A 23,388-nucleotide genomic window follows, 5' to 3' on the forward strand; every position below is an offset into this window, starting at 1 on the left:
CAAAATTAATTTTAAAAAGTTAAAACATACAAAAAAAACACACACAAAAGAATTATCACAAACAAATCAAATATGCATATTTGGATTTACATCGTTTCCCATTTGAGCAAAAAAAACGTATTTACACTCCCTGGAGGTATAAAAATAATGTAAAAGTGGCTTTACACCCTTGAAAATACACTCTCCCACTGTGAATGCTCTTACAACAAAGTTATTCGACACTGCAATGGGGTTAGCCACAACTAAATATAGAATTATCACAAATATATATAATCTCTCTCTTTATTCATATGAGTCAATCTTGAGACTTTTGAACCAAAATAATTGACAACTACCACAAGACAAAAAACTAGTTGGTTTTTTTGGTAATTCTGAACATGTTAAATGCTCTCATTCATTTAGAAAGAGACATGTAACATGTCTGCATATGGTAGCCTTAATCTTCCTAATTCAGATTCCACCTGTATGACAAAAGCATCCTTTGTTTTTCCCCTTGATTGCTTGTGCCTTCCTACACTTCTGTCCACATCTAACAGCTAACACATGACTGGGAAACCATATGATATTTTATCCAGGGCTGTCATTTGACTGTTTGGTATTGTTCCATTCACAGTAGTGACATGGAGGAACGTAAAAGTACAAGATTTTTCTTTACTGGGGATGGGATCCTCAATATTGTACGCCGATGACATATAATCATTGCAGAATGAACATCTTCACTGTTTGCTTATAATTTAAGCAACAAAAGTTTGATGAAATCCGATCCCAGTGGGCCGTGCCGGGGTTTATGTAACAAATTAAGTCTCTTTCAGGTTTTGTGTGATCTAGAGTACAAGTTTGGTTTGTTCTGTTTCTTGGTTGTGTTGATGTGGGTTTTGTATGTCTTTTTAGTTTTTACCTTTGGTGAAAGGCTAATAATGGTACTGAGTTCATAAATGATGTGCTGCTGCTTGAGATAGATTGAGAAGGAACCATCATATTAGAAAAATAACAATGAAAAAATAGCTGAGTTGTTTATACTGATTGTCATTACTTCAAACACTGAAGACATATACCATTGTACAATTAACTCAATTCTTACCTTCTTTCTAAGAAATGGGAAATGTTTCTACATGTAAATGAATTCAACTTTGAACACCAAGAGCTGCAAATCTGTCCTTAAGGTTCAACATAGCTTTCAAAAATAACTATGGGGAAATTGCACTTTTGTTTTGTTTTAGGGTTTTAGCCCATCTGCTCACCTATTAAGTCCAACCCTACAGCAAGAAATGACAGCCCTTGGAAAAGCAAGAAATAGAAGTGAACTCCGTGTGCTGATAAGAAGCTTCTGGCCGATGCAGTGAGTAGCAGAAAAGCAAGCGCAAGCTCTTTCCTGTAGATCCCATTTTTCTTCTTCTTCTTGGGGATGGGGGCTACTTCTTGTTCCTTGAGTTTACTTAACAATTCCAAACCAGACTCAGAGTTCCTCCTTAGGATCTTCTCTTCATTTGAAGACAGTGATTCCCTCTCAGCAAGGGCTAACAAATCTGATTCAGATGATCTTCCAGTCTTCTTTGTCACCACCCACTCATAAGAACTTCCCAGCTGAAATAGCCCAGAAACCATGGCATTGAACTTTGTGACAGACATTGTGTTCTCGAACAGTAGGTATGGAACCAAGAAAGGGAAAGATTTTGGGGATGGAAGAATGTTTAGAAAGGACATGAAAATGGGGATATAACAAATTACCCAAAGAGGCAGTTCAGCCTCAGGCAAGAACATGGTCAATGGAAGTATGATACAGAACAATGTGAATGAGTAAAAGGGAAGAATCAGCTTCCTCAAAAGAAAGAAAAGAAATATCAAGTTGCTCTTCTTCCACATTGATATCTGCACAAATTTAATTTCAAAAAGTTAAAAAAAACAACATACAAACTTATAATTTAACAATTTTAGAAGTAATCAAAGAAAGTTCATTAATGAAGGGAAAACCTTGGAAGTTAAGATAGCAGGAAGACACAATCTGAAGAGCTGCATAGGACCCGAATGCCAGCGGTGCTGTTGCTTCTTGTAAGTTTCATAAGACTCTGGTAATTCACAAAGGACTCTGACATCATTAAGGAAGATAAATTTCCATCCATTTAAGTGTGCTCGAACGGCAATGTCCATATCCTCAACTGTTGTTCTCTCTAGCCAGCCTCCTGATTCTTCCAAAGCCTTAATTCTCCAAACTCCTGCAGTTCCATTAAATCCGAAGAAATTGAGGAAGACACCATTGACTTGCTGTTCCACTTCAAAATGGAAGCACAAGTTGATGTTTTGGAGCCTTGTAAGTAAGTTCTCATCCTTGTTCACAAAGGACCAGCGAGCCTGGACAAGTCCCAATTCAGGATTTCCCTGTGACGAACCGCAGGATCGTTAGTCTCAAGTCATTACAACGATTAATTAAGAAAGCTTGCATCTTTGATTGAGGATATATAATAATCACCTTGAAATGAGGAATGGTCAGCTTAAGGAAATCAGGGTTGGGCTGGAAATCAGCATCAAATATTGCCACAAACTCATAGTCTTTGACATACTCACAACCCATGGCTGATTTAAGGTTGCCTGCTTTGTAACCAGTTCTGATCAACCGATGTCTGTAGATTATGTTGACACCTTTCTGGTTCCATGTTGAGACTTCGTCTTTGATTAAAAGCTGCAAATTCCTATCATCCGAGTCATCTAAAACTTGAATTAAAAGTCTGTCTCTTGGCCAATCCATCTGACAAGCAGATTCAATTGCTTGCTCGTACACCTACATGATAAGAAGGTAATATTACAACAGAACCCCATGAAGCTAAGAAAATTTAAAGCAATCCCCAGAAAGGTAAATGTAGGGATAAGCGAAAGTCAATTGGCAACAGATAGAGAAAGGGAGTGAAAAGAAGAAGTAAATTTAGTGAGCTAGTTTGCTCTGTTACCTCTCTCTCATTGCACATGGGGATCTGTAGAAGGACCATTGGGAAAGTAGAAGAATCTTCAATGTCATATGCATCTGCTGCTACTGTGGGCTTTATCTTCTTGTATTTGATCCAGAAACATCCAATACACAGAACCAGTCGATCAAGAGATTGAATCAGAAAAAGTACAATGCAGAATTTAGAGAGAATTATAGCCACAGGAGCAATATAGTCAACCCTGAACGCCGACCAGGTCATATAGGACCACTGCAACAAACCCTGAACCTCCCAAGGCTGAATCAGATTCAAATTCCAATTTTTGAAATGGGCAATGACTTCAATGACCAGAGCTACAATTGACAAACCAAGAAAAGCTTTGATGAATCTATACAACCTTCCTCTGCTTTTGGGCTCTTCATCACTCTTGTCAGATAAGGCAATGCGTTTTTTAAGTGAAACAAACATGGCCCTGAATGCCATTGGCAGCCATGAAAGGCAAGCAAATATTCTATTAACTTTGAGAAGAAGAACCCATGTGAATTGCTTGGTGCTCACTGCCTTTTGTTTCTCAAGAAACACAGATGAATCCAAGCCATTAACCTTTAGTGCAGAGCTGTCAGGCTTCTCGATTGTAACTACGACTGAGTTTGGAGCCATTTCTTGGAAATTCAATTCCACAGGAAACAGAGGAAGTAAATGCTAAAGCGTGATCAGGGTATTAGATATGAGACTTGTACAGCATACTAGAAGAGAAAACAACACAGAGAACCCATGAAAGTAGTAAACTTTGACGCGCTTTCCACTGAAATCTGGGTTCTTTGAAGGTTTGGAATGTAAAGACAAGCAGGGTTTTATTGAGAGAGAGAGAGAGAGTGAGGGTATGAACTCACTCTTCTGTGCTGCTGTGAACAACTAATGAAGCAGGAGAAGAAATATAAATTCCTTTTTTTGGGTACTGCTCTGTGGTAAGAATTGGAAGGTCCAGGGCCAGCTTCATAATAACATATTTCTTAATTAGCTCATGATCTTTTTTTTTTTTGGACGAATAATTAGCTAATGATCAGGTTCAGTAAATGAAGCCTAGTCAAAGTAAATGGGCATCCAAATCTTGATCCATTCAAATAATTATGAGGAACAATCAGGTCTTGACATGCATCATCAATCTTGGGTTGTCTGGTTACTGATCAAGAATTTCAAAGTGACAACCAGGTTACAGCCAGATGGCAGATGTACCTGTCTTCTAACCTTGAGCACCACTTGCGGAGAAGTTTCGGTTTCTCTTTTTGGGTTTTAAGTTTAACTAAGACTGGTTTATTACTCATTAGCCCTTTCCTCTGTGATGTTGTGCGGAACAGTCAGATCTAGCTTGTCTAATTAAACTAGGACTTTTGGTTGTAACATGTGCACCGCTGCCTGCTTGGTTGTTTAACTAATTAATTAGTCAATTAGTTGTAATGTAAACATCAGAAAAATAAACAACCCAAAACACCAACAAAGTCCAGATGTTCATACTACGGGAAACATATTTTTCCATCCTCGAAAATCTAATTTCATTTTCATGATTAAATTTTAGATAATTTTAATCATTTTATCAGGTTGTACATAATTTTCTCTAAATTAAATCAACGTGTCGTTGCATTTAATCACTAAAGAAGATTTACTTATATTCGATATCATAATTGCTTTGTTTTGTTTGTACCATTATAGTTTTTGTAAGGATGTCAAACCTTCAATAATATCCAAATTCCAGTTTCCGGAGTTGTTGTCAATGCACGTACTGAGAAGGTCGACGTATAAATCAACGCGAAAATTGCAGTTTAAAAAAATGATATAAGTCAAAAAGCACGCTCACGTTAATGCGTTATGCTTGGACCGCATAGGAGGCTGCGGCCATCTGATTTATAATATTCTAGGATATTCCCCAAATACCAAATGCTAGTTTTGGGTTTCAGAGACTTGTATCCTGCAGTATTTTCCTCAAGTGATGATAGAATACGTCATTATTTTACCTGCTTTTCATTTCATGCATGCGAAATTTGCGGATAGAGTCTGATGGATCTTATATAACCATGTAATTTGTAAATCATGTTGATCGTTAACTTTTATAATGTAGACAAGTGAGATCGATGATGCAATATAGATTAAGCTAATTGAGAAAGGCACTTAGTCCGCCTCTTGTATTCAAGTTTGTGCTAATAAACAAACGGGTGAATACATTAAATTAATACAGGTGATTTCTTGTTGGGTTGAATTGGAAGAAATTAATTTTAAGAAAGGGTAGGGAACTACATATAATATATATTAAGGAAACATGCTGCACAGCATCATCTATTATCTGCTAATTAACTAATAAAAAAATATGTTCGATTCAAATCAAAGGGAAAAAGGGCATATAATTTATGCTTTTATGTATGCGACCAAATGGATCCTTAAAATTTTAGCTTTATAAAAAACACAATCGAGGTATTGTTTAGTTAAATATATTGCAGAGGGAAGTCTCATTTGTAAAGCTTCTGGTGGGAACTTAGTGGCCATGTGAGCCAAAACATCTGCAGGCCTGACCTCTCTCTGGGTACAAGGTTTTTTTATCTTTTCTTTTCTTGGGTCAACCTTTTTTCGGGCCTGTGGAAGCAGTTGCTCACCAGTTTAAAACAACCCCCAGTCCCAAGTTAAAGGCGTCAGTTAAAACAGTTATTTTCCCACGTGTGGGAAGCTACCCATAAATGCTCAAGTTAATGTTTATCTCTTCTCCAAGTCTTTTTTACTAGCTAGTGCAAAAAATAAAAATAAAAATTTTGTACGTCTCGTATAGAATGTGCAGAGAAACTAGTCTAATATATTGATGAATTAACTATAAACAAAAACAAAATGGGTATGGGGCTTTCAATTTATGCGGGTTGGATAAGAATGTGCATTTGTAGCAACCAAGAAAATACAAACTCAAACCGAAAACCTCAATCACATGAAAAATAATATGAATCTCAAAACGATTTTGTCTTGGGCGTTTGACAGAGTCACGTGTGTGAAATTGAATGGTGCCCTACTAGAAAGAAAGTCCCATGTGATGAGCTACACCCTGGACATTGCTGTACACGTCAGTCAATATACTATATGATAATATTATTAAATATCCTCACTGTAGCTTAAATTGAACGAGCATTTATATTATTAATTTTCTATATAACATAAGGTATGGAACTTTCATCATGTGCCCACATTATTATATTCTTTTTTTTTTCCTTTTTCCCTACGTTGCATGGCATTAACCATTGACCTAATTAACAAGCAAATGTATCACACAGGTATGAGCCGACGCAGTAAATACATATTTATACTACTGATTTATATGTGTTATGTTTTTTTTTCTTTCAAAGTTAGGAAAGGGAGTAGGTTCTATCACACAACCTGCCAAGGTTTTATTGGGTTTCGAACATGAAATCACTCTATTGGACTAAATCCCGTTAGTTTTATACGTGTTAAATTAAGAAGCTAGTTAATTAACAAAAGGGTATTAGTTAATACGAGTGTGCCTGACCAAAAGACAACCCTCATCTCCATAGAACTGGTGAAGCAACATGCAACTTGAAGGTTGGCGAAGACAGAGACAAACAATCACAAGGAAGGGTCACGATTAAAAGGTTGCATTTGGTAGACAGAGAAATGGAATGGTCGCCATGGACTGACCCAAGAACAACGTGAGAGTGTCTGTTTGGTAAAACGTCCAATTTCAAAAATCAATCACCAGATATTACACATATGGATTTGATTCCATCGCCCCATGTAGAGATCAGCACGAATCCAGGATCACCATATATTGTGATCAGATTTTGAAGTCGATCTTGCGAAACCTAGCAAATTAGTAATCTCATCTTAATCAATATTTAAGCTAGCCTTCAATAATAGAGTCAGAAATCCCAATAAGATTCTTGGAGTTTCCTCAATTCATAGTGTGTGCGGATTTTTCAGTCCTTTGCATTATTAGTCTTTAGATCCAATCCGAGTTTCAACCATGGGCCGCACAAGAGCTCTTTTTCCCTCCATTGGACTTTGTGTGCGTACATCAGTTGCATCTTCTCGATTGTAGAAATCGAATTTACGATCTCGAGTGCAAGTGTAAATGATCTTAACTACTTAAGTTACAAGTCCCTTATAAATTTTGTTCTTTAAACTAACTGAACGATGTCAAATTATGTAAACAACATATATGATTGATGTATTCATTAATAAATATGATCAAAATTCGAACCCAAATGTCCCAAGTGCCTTTTTTGGGTTTTGTTTCTATGGTCTTTGAACGGACCCAACAGACTTTTTAAATTTGGACCACCTTTAAACGTAAACAAAAACAAAATAAAAAAGGACCGGGCTGAGCCGATTCGGTCAATTTAAGTTGGGCTCATTTGTGGTTCGTTCGTACTGTGCTGTTCTTGCCCAGACCAAATAGGAAAATATGAATAAAAAAGAAAAAAGCAACAAAAAAGTGAGGTGGTGGTTGTTGATGCATGCATGAATTATATGATTATGATATAATTGTGAAAGGCATGCAAAATGGTTACCACATCAGATGAAGCGGTGCCGTGTCTAACTACTAATAACAATAAATAGATAGACGCCTCCATCTGTCATTTTCAAATCAAACACCCCCCCCAACCCCAATTTCCATCCCCAGTTCATAATTTTCAATTTCAAACACGCACTTCCCTCCCTTCCCCCCTTTTTCTTTCATCCACAAACAACAGAAGAAGAAGGGGCAGCAAAGAAAAATGAAACGTCTTGTGATGTAATATGATTAAGATTTTAAGAGAAAGACTTTCTGCAACGGTCCCGGTCCATAAAGCTTTTTCACAAAATAATGTTATTTTCGTTACAAGTAAATTTTTATAAAATTCAGGACCAGCATTAATTATATATGGCCCTTCTAATTAATAAATCCTGCATCATCATTACGCAATATGATTTTGTTTGGTTGCACGAATATGCAAACCTATGACCTTGCCCTTTCTAATGCTTTGACTCTTAATCCTTAAGGAAACTAAAATTATTTCCTTTTTAAATTCTCATCCTCTTTTTTCGTTCTAAATAATTGATTGCTAGGAAGGGAATCCTCATCCTCTTGATTGATTATTCTTCTTCACCCTCTCAGCTAGGTCACAACCAGCAGAAGCAACTATTGGACCACCACATATAAATTTGTGTTATGACTATTACCAACCAGACCAGCAGAATGCATTTACATTTCTGCAGGGTGGGTTTTATTTTTTTTATTTTTCAAGCATTCAAGTTTTTCAATGACTTTTGTGGCTGCCAACTGTGAACCAAATCTTATTGGACAGCAATTTCCTGAAAGAAACAAATATTTCAAAGCCGGCCTCTGAAATCCAGAACATTCCGGCTTTATATATTTATTGGTTAGGTGTCTGTGTCTATGAATCAGATTAAGAAAGTTGGGGCATAAAGTAAATGCCGTAAGCAGGCTTTGTAGGCCAACCATATACTATTATCTATATTGTCAGCTGCAACAGGTTCCGACAATTACGTTTTGCAATAAACTTAGCCCCGGTTGGTAGTACTAAGTGACATCTATGTTACGGTTATTTCTCGCGGTAAAATATGAACGACTGATCTTAGTAAAAATTTATATTATAATTTCTACGAATCATAATAAGGAGGTACGAATTTGACACAAATGTCAAATTGAAGAGACATTATTAAGTTGCATGCATGTAACTTGTACGATGAGATTTCCAATATTATGTCACAAATGAAATGATAAATGTAGACATTTACGTCTACATACGTGCATTTTCTTGATTTTGAAATTATTATGATTTTATTAGACGGGTCGCATTCGTAACAAATAGGTCACATTATGTGGCCATTAATCCACGAAATGCTAATGCCTGTCCAAGTCCAACTCCCCGTCTCCTTATATAACTTACAATCAACTACCAACCATTCTAAATTGTATATTTTTCTTGTGCGTGTAAGTTTGTTGAGCTTTTCAAATAAAAACAATTATTTCCCGGTCAGTATCAAATGTAATGTCTAGTTTGTTTTTTCGCAAAACGTTGCTTTCAAAGATCCCTTTGGAAAAAGCATTTTAAAACCCTAGAGAACGCACTCAAACAAACCAGTCGTTTTCGTTGCCCATCAGCATCAAAGACTCTCAAAAGGGGTTTTGGAATGGGGTTTTCTGATAACTGCTTAATATATGCAACAAGCAAACTCTGATCTACATCACTGGGATGGATGGGGGAAAACGACAAGCCATGTGGACGGGGATGACTCTGCTGTGCCATTATTCTTGCTAAAGTTGGTTGAGGCTGACCAATCAGGATAAAGAATCCCCAAAGTATGAAAACCTTTTTGCAGCTGTGATCGATGGACCAGATGTAGGGAGATGGACGGCCCTGATTGCTTGATGATCGTGATTGTTATGTCAATCACCGTCTGCTGGGCTGTACACGAACATGTTACAGATGTTATGTCTTCCACTTGACAACATGTGTGCATGCTTTGATGATCAAAGTTTGATCCCCTCCTCATTGGTCACAAAGATAACTCTTGGGGCTGTTAGACTTTCTTTGATAGTTCATCGAATTAAGCTTGATAAAATAAAATATTAAAAGTGATTTTGGTTAAAATCCCACTTTTTATGGAACTAACTACTAAAAATATGATACCTTAACAAAATACACCATAATTAGTGTCCTATTAACACTCAAATCATATTTTTCTCCAAAACACTAATAACGATCATACGAACAAAATCCAATACAATGCCACAAAGTATTCGACACAACAAACTCAACTTATTCATCAATTCTTAAAATACTCATTAGCGGTTTAAACAACAAAATCCAATACAATGCCACTAAAGATGATTTGACTGCAATGTTACCACTCAAAACTTAACATGTTGGACATAATTTCCTTTTGTTTTCTCAATTAAAGCTTAATTACAAACAATTTATTGGATATTTGAATATCAAAAAACTTATTTGTTAGTTGTTATGTGCAATATCAATAAAAGATACTAGCTTTAAATGACATTAATTTATGTTGATATATTTGATTATGTAGCCCATAAAACAGTGTTTGAAACATCTATCGAAGAGCTTTTAATCTTTCATTTGTAAGAGCTTTATTTGTATTATTATGACTTGGTTTTTTCAAACTTTATCTATTTTATATTATTATGAGTTTGCAATCTTAATTGAGATGCTTATGTCAGAGTTTCTTTGATCATGCTTCATCATTAGTGGACGTATACTAGATTGTCTTAATTTTGATGTTAAATAATTCATTTATTGTAATGACCCTTTATGACTAGTGATTTTTTTCGTTGAATTATGAATCCAATCATAAAATTTATTGGAAAAAAAAAAGAATAGATTAGAAAGTATTTTTTAATTTTAAATCATGCCATAAATCACATACCATTTTTTCCCTTGAAGTTTGCAAATGCTGAAACGACGTCGTGGTACTTGTCACACCGAAGCATTACCTTGGCAACACGGGCAATTTCTTGGCCCCAAACCATTTTCCCCTTTCGTTCTCTCTCTTTCTCTTGCCCATTCCCCGTTTCTTCTTTCGTAGCAAATCTCTCTCTCGCTCTCATCCCGAGCTCCTCGCACGAAATCTCTGGATTTCGCTAATTGAATAACCTTCCTTCCTTTTCGATCCCAATCCCTCAATTCTCTCCCTTTCTCTGACCCGACCTATGGTTAAATCTCTGCCACCTAAGCCCTAGACTTCCGAATCGTTCCATTTGGCGTTTACCCCTCATCCAATCGAAGATCTGGGGCTTGATCTAGGGTTTTATCTCCCTTCGAATTTCGCGAATCTAGGGTTTCTGCTGTTGAATTCGACTCGGGATTGATGTTTCATCTCAAGGACGATTGTGGGATCGATAACTCGGAAATTGAAAACCAAGATGGAGGGCTATGCATGGGTCGCCAGCTGAGAAGTCGAAACGGCGTCGGCACATGTGGCCTGTCCCTCATTCCAACGCCACGATTGTAGCTTCCAACCTTTCTAGCGCATCCGATTCCTTCTGCAAAGTATATATATCACTTTCTCGGCGCGTTTTCATTTCGTTTTCCCTGATTTTGTGGTGAATTCCTGCTGGTTTTTGATTGCCTTGAGCTTTTTATTAGTTATTTTGTTGTTGTGGGGATTATGCACTTAATTACTTCTGGGTTTTTTGTTTGTCGTCATTTGGATTTTTTTACTGTTCATTTGCTGAAGTTCCTTTGTGGCTTTCTCAATTTTCGTGGGTTTGGATTTTACTTGGTTAATTTATCATCCAATTGGGTATTTATGCCTTTTTAAGTTTTCCGTCGCTAGTAGGATTATCTAGTATTTTTTTCTTCTTTTTTCTAGGAAGATTACTGGGTCTTTTCCTTCATTTATAAACGTACCATTTTATAAGGACAATTGTACCATTTATATACGTTCGGTGAATTTAACGTGTTCCTCTATCACAGAGGCTTTATATGTCTGTCTTGATAATTTCATAGAAGAATTTGTTGGTTTCAGTTTTGGATATTGTTAAGTACCTCATATCGCATTACCCATTATGAATTGTTTGTTTTATGGTTGGTCACTTTGATGGGTTTATTTAAATCCTGATTGAATGTGCATGATAATCATTATTGACAAAGAAGCTGGTCTTTCTCTCCCCGTTTTAAAAATTATATTATTTTATTTATCGTTAATTCTGAAAGAAAGAGTTTGATAGACAGCAACTCTCTTGATCATTTCCCTTAGAAATTATATTCTCTCTGAAACTAATATATAATTTGTTTGTGGATTATCCTACTTTTATGTTCATTACTTGAACCTTTACGAATTGACCTTCATTTCTATTAATCATGAAGCTTTTAGATGGTGTGAACTATCATTTCATATCTGAAAATCTTTTGCCTCTGTTTTCTAGACATGTTCATATTCTTTTGTTTATCCATAATTTCTGCCTAATTTTTATGTTATTTGATGCATTGAAAGTGTACTCCATACTTTATTTAGTTTTAATGAAACTTTCACTTGTTATAGGATGGACGCAAAATTTGTGTTGGTGACTGTGCACTTTTCAAGCCACCTCAGGATTCCCCGCCTTTCATTGGAATAATTCGTAGGCTAAAATTAGACAAGGAGGATCGCCTCAGTTTAGGAGTGAGTTGGCTTTATCGACCTGCTGATGTAAAGCTTTCCAAAGGGGTCTCGCTAGAAGCTGCCCCAAACGAGGTCTTTTATTCCTTTCACAAGGATGAGATACCTGCTGCATCATTACTCCATCCGTGTAAAGTCGCATTCCTTCGTAAAGGTGTTGAACTTCCTTCAGGGATATCCTCATTTGTGTGCAGACGAGTGTATGATACTGAGAACAAGTGTTTATGGTGGTTAACTGACAAAGACTATATTAATGTGAGTATTGATTCTTTCTTCCTTGTTTCACCATATCGGGGTCATGATTAATTATATTAGGTTTATATTGATTATTCTTTTGACAACAGGAACGACAGGAAGAAGTCGATCAGCTATTAGACAAGACAAGACTAGAAATGCATGGGGCAGTGCAGTCGGGAGGTCGTTCTCCGAAACCCTTGAATGGTCCATCATCAACACCACAGCTAAAATCTGGTTCAGATAGTTTACAGAATAGCACATCCTCCTTTTCTTCGCTGATTAAAGGAAAAAAGAGGGAACGAGGAGATCAGGGCTCTGAACCAGCAAAACGAGAACGGTTAATCAAAACAGAGGATGGTGAGTCTGGTCAGTCCAGACCTGAAAATATGTTAAAGTCTGAGCTTGCCAAAATAACGGACAAAGGAGGACTTGTAGACTTTGAGGGAGTCGAGAAGTTAGTCCAACTTATGCAACCCGAAAGTGCTGATAAGAAAATAGATTTGGCTGGCCGAAGAATGCTTGTTGATGTGATAGCCGTTACTGATAGGTTGGATTGCCTTGAACGATTTGTACAACTGAAGGGTGTGCCTGTATTGGATGAATGGCTCCAAGAGGTTCACAAGGGAAAAATTGGCGATGGTAGTAGCCCCAAAGAAAGTGATAAATCTGTTGATGAATTTCTTTTTGCTTTACTTCGCGCACTGGATAAGCTGCCAGTGAATCTTCATGCACTACAAACTTGTAATGTTGGCAAGTCTGTGAATCATTTACGTAGTCACAAAAACTCTGAAATCCAGAAGAAAGCTAGGAGTTTAGTTGATATGTGGAAGAAACGTGTTGAAGCTGAGATGAATTTGAATGAATCAAAGTCTGGATCTGGTCGTAGTGTTTCCTGGCCTACGAAGCATTCACCTTCTGAAGTTTCTCATGTTGGGAGTAGGAAAACTGGAAGTTCTTCTGAGGTTGGCTCAAAAGGCTCTACTATGCAACCTTCTGTGTCTAAAGCACCCCAAGTTAAAGTTGGCTCTGGTGAAACTGTTTCCAAGTCTTCTGCTTCTCCTGGGTCAACGAAATTGTCCAGTATATCATCAGGCAATGTCTCAAAGGATCAAAACTTCAGAATGTTGGCGGGTGCTGGAACCTCAGATCTTCCATTGACACCAATTAAGGAGGAAAGGAGCAGCAGTTCTAGCCAGTCTCAAAACAACAGCCAATCGAGTGATCATGCAAAGACTCTGGGTTCTTTATATAGAGAAGATGCAAGGAGCTCATCTGCTGGTTCAGTTAGTGTGACCAAAATTTCTGGCAGTGCTTCTCGCCACCGAAAATCAAGCAATGGCCTTCATGGGTCTTCTGTATCAGGAGTTAGTAAGGAAACAGGTCAAGGAAAAGTTTGTACCCCCAGTAGAAATTTGACTCCTGAAAAGGCTTCAACAGCTGGAGTGTCCTATGAGAAACTTCCTGAATTGCCCTTGGTTGACCATGGAAATAACCGGATTATTGTCAGATTGTCAAACACGGGTCGCAGTCCTGGTAGAGGTGCCTCAGGAGGTTGTTTTGAAGATCCTGTTAGCAGAGCTTCTTCTCCTGCAGAAAGGAATGACAACCATGATAAAAAGGCTAAGGGCAGAAGTGATGCCTTGCAGGGGAATAGTACATCAGATGTGAACTCAGATATGTATCACAGCAAAGAGGGATTGTCTGGTTCTGAAGATGGTAACATGCTACCTTTTTCTAGTGAACATGATAGGACTGGTGAAGATGATGATAAACCAACAGAGGCATCAAAGGCTGCTGGTTCCTCATCAAAAGTTAATTCAAGGACAGGAAAATCGTACGAGGCATCGTTAAGCTCCATGAATGCTTTAATTGAAAGCTGTGTGAAATTTTCTGAAGGTAGTGGTACTGCTTCACCTGGTGATGATGTTGGGATGAATTTGCTAGCTAGTGTTGCTGCTGGAGAAATGTCCAAATCTGAGAATGTGTCACCATCGGGTTCGCCTGGGAGGAATTCTCCTGTGCCTGAGCCATCATTCTCAGAAAACGATGGCAAGTTGAAACAAGTGGGTGAAGAAATTGCTGAAATCCAATGTCAACCTAATGGAGGGGCCAACAGTGGTGCTACTTCAGAGATGGGAAATATTTGTGATTCAATGCGAGGCAAGAATGAAGCAAGACATTCTGTTACCCACATGCCAACTAATGTTTTTGGCGACATTAAAGGCACATCATCTGGCTGCCGGGATAGAACATTGGAGTGCAATGCAAATTTGAATTGTTCTTCAAATATGCAACAAAATATAGATGGGCAATCCCTGGGGGCTGACGTGAAGCCTGGTGAGCCATGTGATGCTTCTGCATCAGAGCCATCTTCATGTGCTAGAAAAGAGGGTCAGTTGGAGGCTGAAGGATCTAACCAGTTTCATGAGCAAGCAAAATTGGGGCCTCCTACTTTAGCATGCAGTATTTCAGATTCTAAATTACAAGTTATGTCTTCCTTTTCTGGTGAAGATAAGGGTGTTCATTATGCAGATGAAAGAACTGTAGGGAGCCGTACACCAGTTGTATCTGAAGCACCCTCCGGGAGTGCAAAAGCTGAACAGGACAATGAACTGTCTACCTGCTCATCCTCTGAAGTGGCTGAGGAGAACCATGATGTGAAAAAGGATTCAAATAGTGACCTACTGACAGAGCAAAAACCATCTGTTGTGGCAGGAATTCATTCAGAGTCCAAGGAGGGGAAGAGTGAGGATGCTGCTCTTTGTTCTGGTTCTGGAAATACTTTACATGTGGAGTCTAAGGGTGAAAACACAGATGACATTAAGGCTGCAGGTCTCTCTGAGCAGACTGAGAAAGAGATGAGGGATATTTCTGTGCCAGTCTTGGAAAACAGCTGTGTTGCGCAGGAAACTACGGATAGAAAAGATTCTTTTGGTCACTGTTCTGACAGACCAGTTCCGCATGTAGAGTCACTATCAATACCTGAGAAAGAAAATCAGGAGCATGACAAGTATAGTTGGTCCAAGTCAGAAGCTATTGAATCAGGGGGGATGGAGGAACAGCAAGTATCCTGTGTGAATGCGTCGGGGTCAGATGCTGCTGTAAAGCTGGACTTTGATTTGAATGAGGGCTTTCCTGTTGATGAAGGCAGTCAACCAGAGTTTGTTAAAGCAGGAGATCCTGGAACATCATCTTCTTTTCATTTTCCTTGCCCTTTACCTTTTCAAATATCTTCCATGTCAGGGAGCTTCCCTGCATCAGTTACTGTAGTCGCGCCTGCCAAAGGTTCATTTGTCCCTCCTGAAAACCCGATGCGGAGTAAGGGTGAACTTGGATGGAAAGGCTCTGCAGCTACCAGCGCTTTCCGACCTGCAGAACCCCGAAAGAATTTGGAAACATCACTCAGTGCGACCGATACACCTATTGGTGATACTGCTTCCAGCAAACAAGTCCGCACTCCATTGGACTTTGACCTGAATGTTCCTGATCAGAGAGTTTATGAGGAAGTTGTTTCCCAAAACTCTGCACATGTGATGGGTTCCAAGTCTGGGTCTCGTGATCGAGGCGCTGGAGGGCTTGATCTTGATTTGAATAGAGTTGATGAGAGTCCTGATATCGGGTCACTGTCTGCAAGCAGTAATTGTAGGTTGGAGATGCATCCTTTGGCAAGTAGGTCTTCATTATCTGTTGGACTATCTAATGGCGGGGTTAATGACTCCAGGGACTTTGATTTAAACAATGGCCCAGGCCTTGATGAAGTGGCCACCGATACAGCACCATGCACCCAGCATTTAAAAAGCAGTGTGTCTCTAAGGACGCCTGTCTCTGGGTTAAGAATAAACAGCCCCGATTTTGGGAATTTCTCAGCATGGATCCCTCCAGGAAACTCATATCCTGCCATTACAGTCCCTTCAGTTTTTCCTGGCCGGGGTGAGCAGAGTTATGGTCCTGCAGCTGGGTCACAGAGAGTTTTGTGTCCTCCCACAGCTAACGCATCATTTGGTCCTGAAATATACCGGGGGCCAGTGCTTTCGTCCTCAACTGCAGTGCCATTTCCACCTGCTGCTACATTTCAATATCCAGGGTTTCCGTTTGAAACAAATTTCCCTCTGTCATCGAGCTCCTTCTCTGGTTCAACTGCATATGTGGATTCATCATCTGGTGGGCCACTTTGTTTGCCCACCATTCCCTCACAGCTGGTGGGACCAGGTGGTGTAGTCCCATCTCCTTACACTCGGCCCTATATGATGAGCTTTCCCGGTGGTAGTAGTAATGTTAGCCTTGATGGTAGGAAATGGGGTAGTCAGGGTCTTGACCTTAATGCCGGGCCTGGAGCTGCAGAAACAGAACGGAGAGATGAGAGGTTGACTTCCGGATTGAGGCAGCTTTCTGTTCCCAGTTCGCAAGCTCAGATAGAGGAACCTTTCAAGTTGTTTCAGGTTGGAGGCACATTGAAGAGAAAGGAACCTGATAGTGGGTTGGATGCTGTTGATCGAATTAGCTATAAGCAACCTTCATGGCAGTAAAATCATGGCACAATGCGGCTAACCTGTCAAGGCCTGGTAAGCTTTTCTAGCCTTTCCAATTCTGGTTGTCATTATATTTAAGTAATTTATTTTGTTGGACATGTTTAGAAACCCATGGAGGTCTGATTACTAATGGAACTCAACTACTTGTAAAGTCTACCATGGCAATTTAAGCTCAGAGAAATGTTCTTGGATGGTGTCACAATTTCAGTGATGAAATGGAATTTATGTTATTCATCATAGTTTCTGAAGATATTTTTTTCCATTTCTTTAATTTTTGCAATCAGTTAAATTAAGATTTATTATTTCGTTTGGAAGGTTTGGTGAAATGTTTTCTTGTTAATATTATTTTCGATAAAATCCTTAGTTTGTTTCAAGGATTAGCGGAATATGGTCTTGTCTATAGTGCAAGTTGTTATTTGCAACCTGAGTTGCCATCATAATAAAAGAAGAAATTGTGTTTCCACCTGTGGCATTTTGGGAACTTTCATTATTTTATTGGATGTGTTTTACATGTTTATTATGCATCAAAATAAAACTCTTCCGCAATTCCCTTGAACATATCTTCTTAATTATGAAGCGTTCTTGCTTCTTGCAGCATTTCGGGGTTTTGCATTGGAAACATACAGGAGTTGTTTATTTGGAGAGTGAAAAATGCTAAAGGACAGGCACATGTGTTCAGTGTGCGGAACACCAATCCGCACCACCTCTAACTTTAGAAACCCCTGGGGTCCTGGAAGCAGTTTTTTAGCTGAATCTGTTCTGATGGCCTCCGCAGACGAGTTTTTCTGTGTAGATATCTAACTCTTGAAAACATCTTTGATGTGCTGCCAAAAGCCGAGACATTGGTGCTCAGTGTTGGGACTTGTGCCCATTCAGGTACACACCGCAACCCCGATCCTTACTGAATCCTATTTATAGGGGAGATTGGTTGTATGAACCTCCCAGGCCAAGGCCGGGTTGTATTTTCTGTCATTAATTTTTTTTTTCTCCAGTTGTTACATATATAGTTATTACTTAGTCAGGACTGCCGAATTTTGTTATCTTATCACATTCTGGTTATTGAAATTTGCACAGGCTGTCACTGTATTGATTTTTTTTCTTTGTATTATAAGTTATAACCAGAGTCGGGACCTTTTTGGAAACCTAGAGAATGTTGGACAGAGAGTTCACTTTTGCTGCATTTGATTCATTTGTATTATGAATGCCTTTTGACTCAGTTGTGCAATTTCCATGGTCCTATCTGGTTTGCCTTTTTCACAGCAAACCAGTATACTCCCCAACGTTGTGTTGTGTGTTTTGGGTGTGAGGCCGTTTTGCGGATTATATTCGTGTACTGATACTGCGAATCTGAACATGTTGTAATCCACCCTGGCAACTGTTGTACAGTTTTGGTTGCAGCTTAATGGAAAGAATATGGGTAGACGATGGATGTGAAATTAACCCAGCTCATTTTCTCAAAGGGTCCTCCACTGCATAGTTGGATGTACTTGTGATTGTATGCTAAATTTGTTCTAAACATGTTACCCCCTGTTTCCGCCAACAATTCAATGTCTGGCTGGGTATGCAGCTCGGCACATTGTCTGTTAAATGACTTTTCTTATGCACCAGAATATTGCTTCTTTTTTGGTCTTTTTTTTTGTCTTCCCAGAATGCCGTAGAAAGTGCGAATCTGGGATCGTTTATCAATCATGGTGATTTTGGTTTCTGGTCTTTTTGAATCTAGGATTTTGTCGACTATATGAAATTTGATCACCACAACGCTTGCAAATTGCAACCATGTACAAATCTCTCCCAGTCTCACAATGCCAAGGTTATGCCTGATTGGTGCGTGCCTTACGAGTCTTTGCAAGTGTCACCACAGCAGACTTGGTTAGACGAGTTGGTTAGGCAGGCCAGTGAATTTTCATAAGACAAAATAGAGTATAAAATGGTCAGAATGGCTGAACGTTTTCTTGTGAAAATACTCACTCTCTCGCTTATGTGGAGCAAAACGTTTTTCACAACTTTAGGACTATTTCTTGCAGCCAAGTTATCGCATTAGAAAGGACAAGAGAACTTTCAGTTGTCTGACACGTGAGTCAGAATTTTCATGTTTAATTTTTAAAAGTTGCCTTTTTCGAACAAGCTCTTTAAGGAATAAAGGTTTCGTATGTCGATGTCTGGGGAGGGTACAAGTTCAACAAACACACATGTCGCTTTTAATTTTAATGCATTTAGGCTCTCCAGGTGTCGTCGTATGGTCTTGAGGTTTCAGAATCAGAGGGACCAGATGCAATTCGAATCCTAATCCGATGCCCACCCGGCCTCATATTCACCAAGGAAGTGTAAAGGATTAGCAAAGTATTTCATCATGGGATGGGATGGTCTCCTTCTTCCTTGTAGTGTTATACCTTGCTTCAATACTAGAATGTCGGTAATGGCTTCCCTGTCTTTAGGACAAATTATCCCGATTATTTATGGGTCATTTTTACATGAATACCTAATTAGGTCAAAGGTAGACAAATTTTATCCTTCAATATAGGAATTGATTCATATCCATTTGCAAAAGAAAGAAAAGGTAAAAGGAAAACATCAAAATGCATTTATTGGCTTCTAAAGCAATTTTTCTTTTAGGGTCGGTTTGGTTTTGGTGGTATGAAATTGCATTCTCATATTTGATAATTCTACTTTCTGATAAATAAAAAAAAAGACAATAGAATTTAATAAGTGTACTTTTAGAAATATAATACTTGACTTATGGTATGAACGAAACATAGTTATTAGGCCTTCGTTTGAGTTGGTGGTGTTGAGAAAGGAAAGGAAATGTCATCCCATTCAAATGATAAATGACGAGATGATGTGTCATTTCATTGCATGCATGATGCATCAACATCGGTTAAACCTAGACCTAGTCTGCACCACAACATTTGTTCATGCCCTCTTAAGAAGGAGGGTCATATGGAAAAGTCATTTAAAATCTCATTTGGATGTTTTCCACGTAGCTGGCCATGGTGCACAAAATTAAGAATAAGAAAAGAAAAAAAAAATTAGTGGGAAACTAAGAAAAAATAAAATAAAATTTGTGTGGGGTTGGGTAGCCTTAAGACCACTCAAAAAAACCCCACAACAAAAAGTGCACAAAATTTCCGAACCCGAAGAAATTGCGCCGAGTATTCAGGTCAATTTAGTAATGAGTCCTACCCCCAAACATTCACATGCAAACCTCACTCGTTTCAGACTCAGTTACTTCCATGGCTTTGCCGCGTGTTCACGGCTGACGTTATTTTCCACACAACAGCCAGCCATCTCTCATTTCTCATTTCTTATTTGCCCTTCTCTTCGAAAAATAATTACCATTGAATTTATAAAAACAACAAAAGAAAGAAAAAGGAAAGCAAAAGCTCATCATCCCCATCCCGGTGAAGCGAAAAAACCGAAAAGGTATAAAAGTACAAAAATAAAGAGCCTCTTTGGCTCTCTCTCAAAACAAAGGACACAATCCATCAGTATCAATTTTGCTTAATGATGGAGTTGCAGAATCTCCTCTGCCTTCCCCTTATAATTTCTTCCTCATAGCTAAATCATTTGCCTTATTTCCTCTCTCTCTCTCTCTCTCTCTCTCTATGCCAGACAGACAGTCATGAGTTTTTGTACTTTTTCCCCAGAAAAGCTTCATAACAATGCCAAAAGGGAGAGAGGCTTTAACATGGGGAGCAGATTGGTTCCTTTCTTGTTCACTTCTCTAGCCATAGCCACCCTTTTCAGCTTTTTCCTTATCTATTCTCCAAACCCTTTGCTAACCATAGCCAAACAAGGCCTTAATTCTATTCAAATCCAGCCAAACCTTCATGCAGTACAAGAACAAGACCACCAAGACCTTGATCACAATAACATCAACCTCCAACCACCTACAAGTAACTTTACAAACAATCCATTTCTTTCATATCTTCTCTTTTGTAATTACTTTCTTTTTTTTGGTCATGAATTATTTATATAAACTCCTTTTGATGGGATGGGAGTGTTCTAAAAGATAATATTGGTGTGTCTGATTTTGTAGAGAAGGAGGAGGACAAGTGTGACTTGTATAAGGGTCACTGGATTCCAGAATTAAGAGGGCCAATGTACACCAATTCAAGCTGTGCCACAATTCCAGAATCAAAGAATTGTTTCAAAAATGGCAGAAGGGACAGTGATTTCCTTAATTGGAGATGGAAGCCAGACAAATGTGAGCTTCCTCTGTTCGATCCCAACACCTTTTTGGAAATTGTGAGAGGAAAGAAAATGGCATTTATCGGAGACTCTGTGGCTCGCAACCATGTGGAGTCACTTCTCTGCCTCTTGTCACAGGTAATTCTTCAAGAAATCACACGACCCTTTTTTTCCAACCTGGCTTCTAGTTTTTTTTTGGGTTTTGCTTGAATTGTGATAATTAATGTGGTAGTTTAGCACGACCCTAAGCATTCTGCTACTTATGGAAGAATAATTTAATTTGATACAAATCTCAATCAAAAGTTTTTACTATTTTTTGCTACTTCTTTATCAATTTGCTTGGTTGGTATAACTTGTCATGGTATGTAAATTTGGTATTTAATTAGCATAATTTTTTCCTCTGATATAATTTTAATTAGCCTAATCTGGGGTTCGGGACAGAGAAAGTTATGAAGATAGAGGAAGGAACGCGTAAATGAAGAATATTAATTATTACTGTTTGCCTGTTTGTCTTTTCAACCTTAAATTTCTTGTTTGATTGATTGATTGATTTATCTAGTCCAAAAATTCTTGTTTGATAGTTTTCATATGCATGTTCTTGATGACGGTCACAATCTGCATAAAGTCAACCCAATCAACTAATAGAACATGCAGGCCGTAGACATGCTTCAGAATTTGTATGGGTGAAGGAAAATATCGGTCGAAGATGTGGACAAGGCAGTGTGACTACCTCCTTGTATTTTCGCTCTCTATATTAGAGTAGTTTAAAATATCGTTATTGTAAAAATAAAAAAAAATAAAAAAATATCAGTAGGCAAAATACCCTTTTATTTTTTTAAAATTTTCAACCATCTTATTATACTCGCAAGTCATTCATAAAATTGCAGTCTTAAATTAAAACTTACAATTATAATGAGGTTGCACTTTAGTTGGTTTAACTCTAATCCCACATACACTGAGTTCGAGGTTGATCAAGAGTCGTGATTTACACGTGAGGCTGCAGCATTTGAGTTCATCTTGATGATATGAATCTTATAATATTGCAGGAAGAATCCCCAAAAGACGTTTACAAGGATTCTGAAGACAGGTTCAGGACATGGTATTTTCCTCAACATGACTTCACGCTCATGAAATTGTGGTCCAAATATCTTGTAGCTTCAGATGAGAGGATGATTAATGGTACAGGGACCGGCACCTTTGATTTGCATCTTGACCGGCTCGACGATCAATGGGCGCGGCATCTCCCCGATCTGGACTACGCAATCGTCTCAGGCGGGCATTGGTTTTTCCGGGTAATGTACTTACATGAAGGTGGTAACCTCACCGGATGCGTCTATTGCAATCAACCTAATGTCACTGACTACAACATTAGCCACGCCGTTCGGATGGCGTTTCGAACAGTTTTCAAGCACATCAAAGATTGCAAGAACTGCAGAGGTGGTCTCATGGCCTTGTTGAGGACATTTGCTCCTGCACACTTCGAGAACGGGGCTTGGAACACCGGGGGGTACTGTAACAGAACAAGTCCTTTCAGTGAGGCGCAGATTGATTTGGGCACTTTCGACTGGGAAATGAGGAACATTCAGATTGAGGAGTTTGAAAGAGGAAGAAGAGAAGGGGAGATGAAGGGGAAGAAGTTTGGGGTTTTGGATATAACCAGGGCCATGCTGATGAGGGCAGATGGGCACCCTGGAGCTCACTGGGGAAACCAGTGGATGAAGGGCTATAATGACTGCGTCCATTGGTGCATGCCAGGCCCTGTTGATTACTGGAACCATTTTCTAATGGCGATTATCAGAAACGAGGGAGGCTTAGTTTCTTAGTTAAGGGTAGAGCTTAGTTAGATGTAGTAACAGCATAAAACCATACAAATTCATATCTTAATAACGCCCACATTTTTTTTTTACTTTTCATTTTATTGTATTTTTTTTGTTACAAGGGCGTATAATAATTTTAGCTCCAAATGTGAGATTTCTACCATCGATTTTTCAGTGTAGAACAGATTAAAATTTAAAACATTTCCGGTGTAGATACCCATAGTGAATTATAATGGACCTTTCAAGATGTTCTATTTCAAAGTATTCTAATTTTTTTTTTTTTTTTTTTTCCAACACGAAATGGAACAGCAATTATGCGGTCAACAAAATCCCACCACCGACGTCCTGTCAAATATTGTTATGTTTTCTTTTTCCCCCTCAAAGGACACAAAGTCCAAGTATCTTTTGATGTGGTAGGGCAGTCCAAGTATCTTTTGATGCGGTAGAGGCAGAGCTAATTCCATGATGACCAAAACGGCACATAAAAGCTTCCCCTGCTAAGGGGGGAAAATATTCCCCATC

The 23,388-nt window shown here is 38.6% G+C and overlaps 3 protein-coding genes across 4 annotated transcripts; 2 read left to right on the top strand and 1 right to left on the bottom strand.

Annotated features, from left to right (window-relative positions):
- Positions 989-3,994, bottom strand: LOC18781788 (xyloglucan glycosyltransferase 4). The gene is made up of 4 exons (XM_007214951.2): positions 2,943-3,994; positions 2,468-2,776; positions 1,972-2,376; positions 989-1,869 (listed from the first exon to the last, which is right to left on the bottom strand). The coding sequence occupies exons 1-4, from the start codon at positions 3,576-3,578 to the stop codon at positions 1,225-1,227; spliced, it is 1,995 nt and encodes a 664-aa protein (XP_007215013.1). The 5' UTR covers positions 3,579-3,994; the 3' UTR covers positions 989-1,224.
- LOC18781735 lies at positions 10,446-18,061 on the top strand. Of its 2 annotated transcripts, none has more exons than XM_020559628.1 (4): positions 10,446-10,984; positions 11,979-12,350; positions 12,440-16,894; positions 17,457-18,061. In XM_020559628.1, exons 1-3 carry the CDS (start codon positions 10,868-10,870, stop codon positions 16,856-16,858), a joined length of 4,908 nt encoding a protein of 1,635 aa, XP_020415217.1. In that variant the 5' UTR covers positions 10,446-10,867; the 3' UTR covers positions 16,859-16,894; positions 17,457-18,061. The 2 variants fall into 2 exon arrangements, with proteins under 2 accessions (XP_020415217.1, XP_020415218.1); XM_020559629.1 differs by lacking the exon at positions 17,457-18,061 and adding an exon at positions 16,967-17,324.
- On the top strand, positions 17,631-23,113 carry LOC18781626 (protein ALTERED XYLOGLUCAN 4-like). The gene is made up of 4 exons (XM_007215372.2): positions 17,631-17,737; positions 18,585-20,754; positions 20,898-21,187; positions 22,096-23,113. Exons 2-4 carry the CDS (start codon positions 20,481-20,483, stop codon positions 22,870-22,872), a joined length of 1,341 nt encoding a protein of 446 aa, XP_007215434.2. The 5' UTR covers positions 17,631-17,737; positions 18,585-20,480; the 3' UTR covers positions 22,873-23,113.

The sequence above is a fragment of the Prunus persica genome, chromosome G3 (assembly GCF_000346465.2).
Source record: "Prunus persica cultivar Lovell chromosome G3, Prunus_persica_NCBIv2, whole genome shotgun sequence".
NCBI lineage: Eukaryota > Viridiplantae > Streptophyta > Magnoliopsida > Rosales > Rosaceae > Prunus > Prunus persica.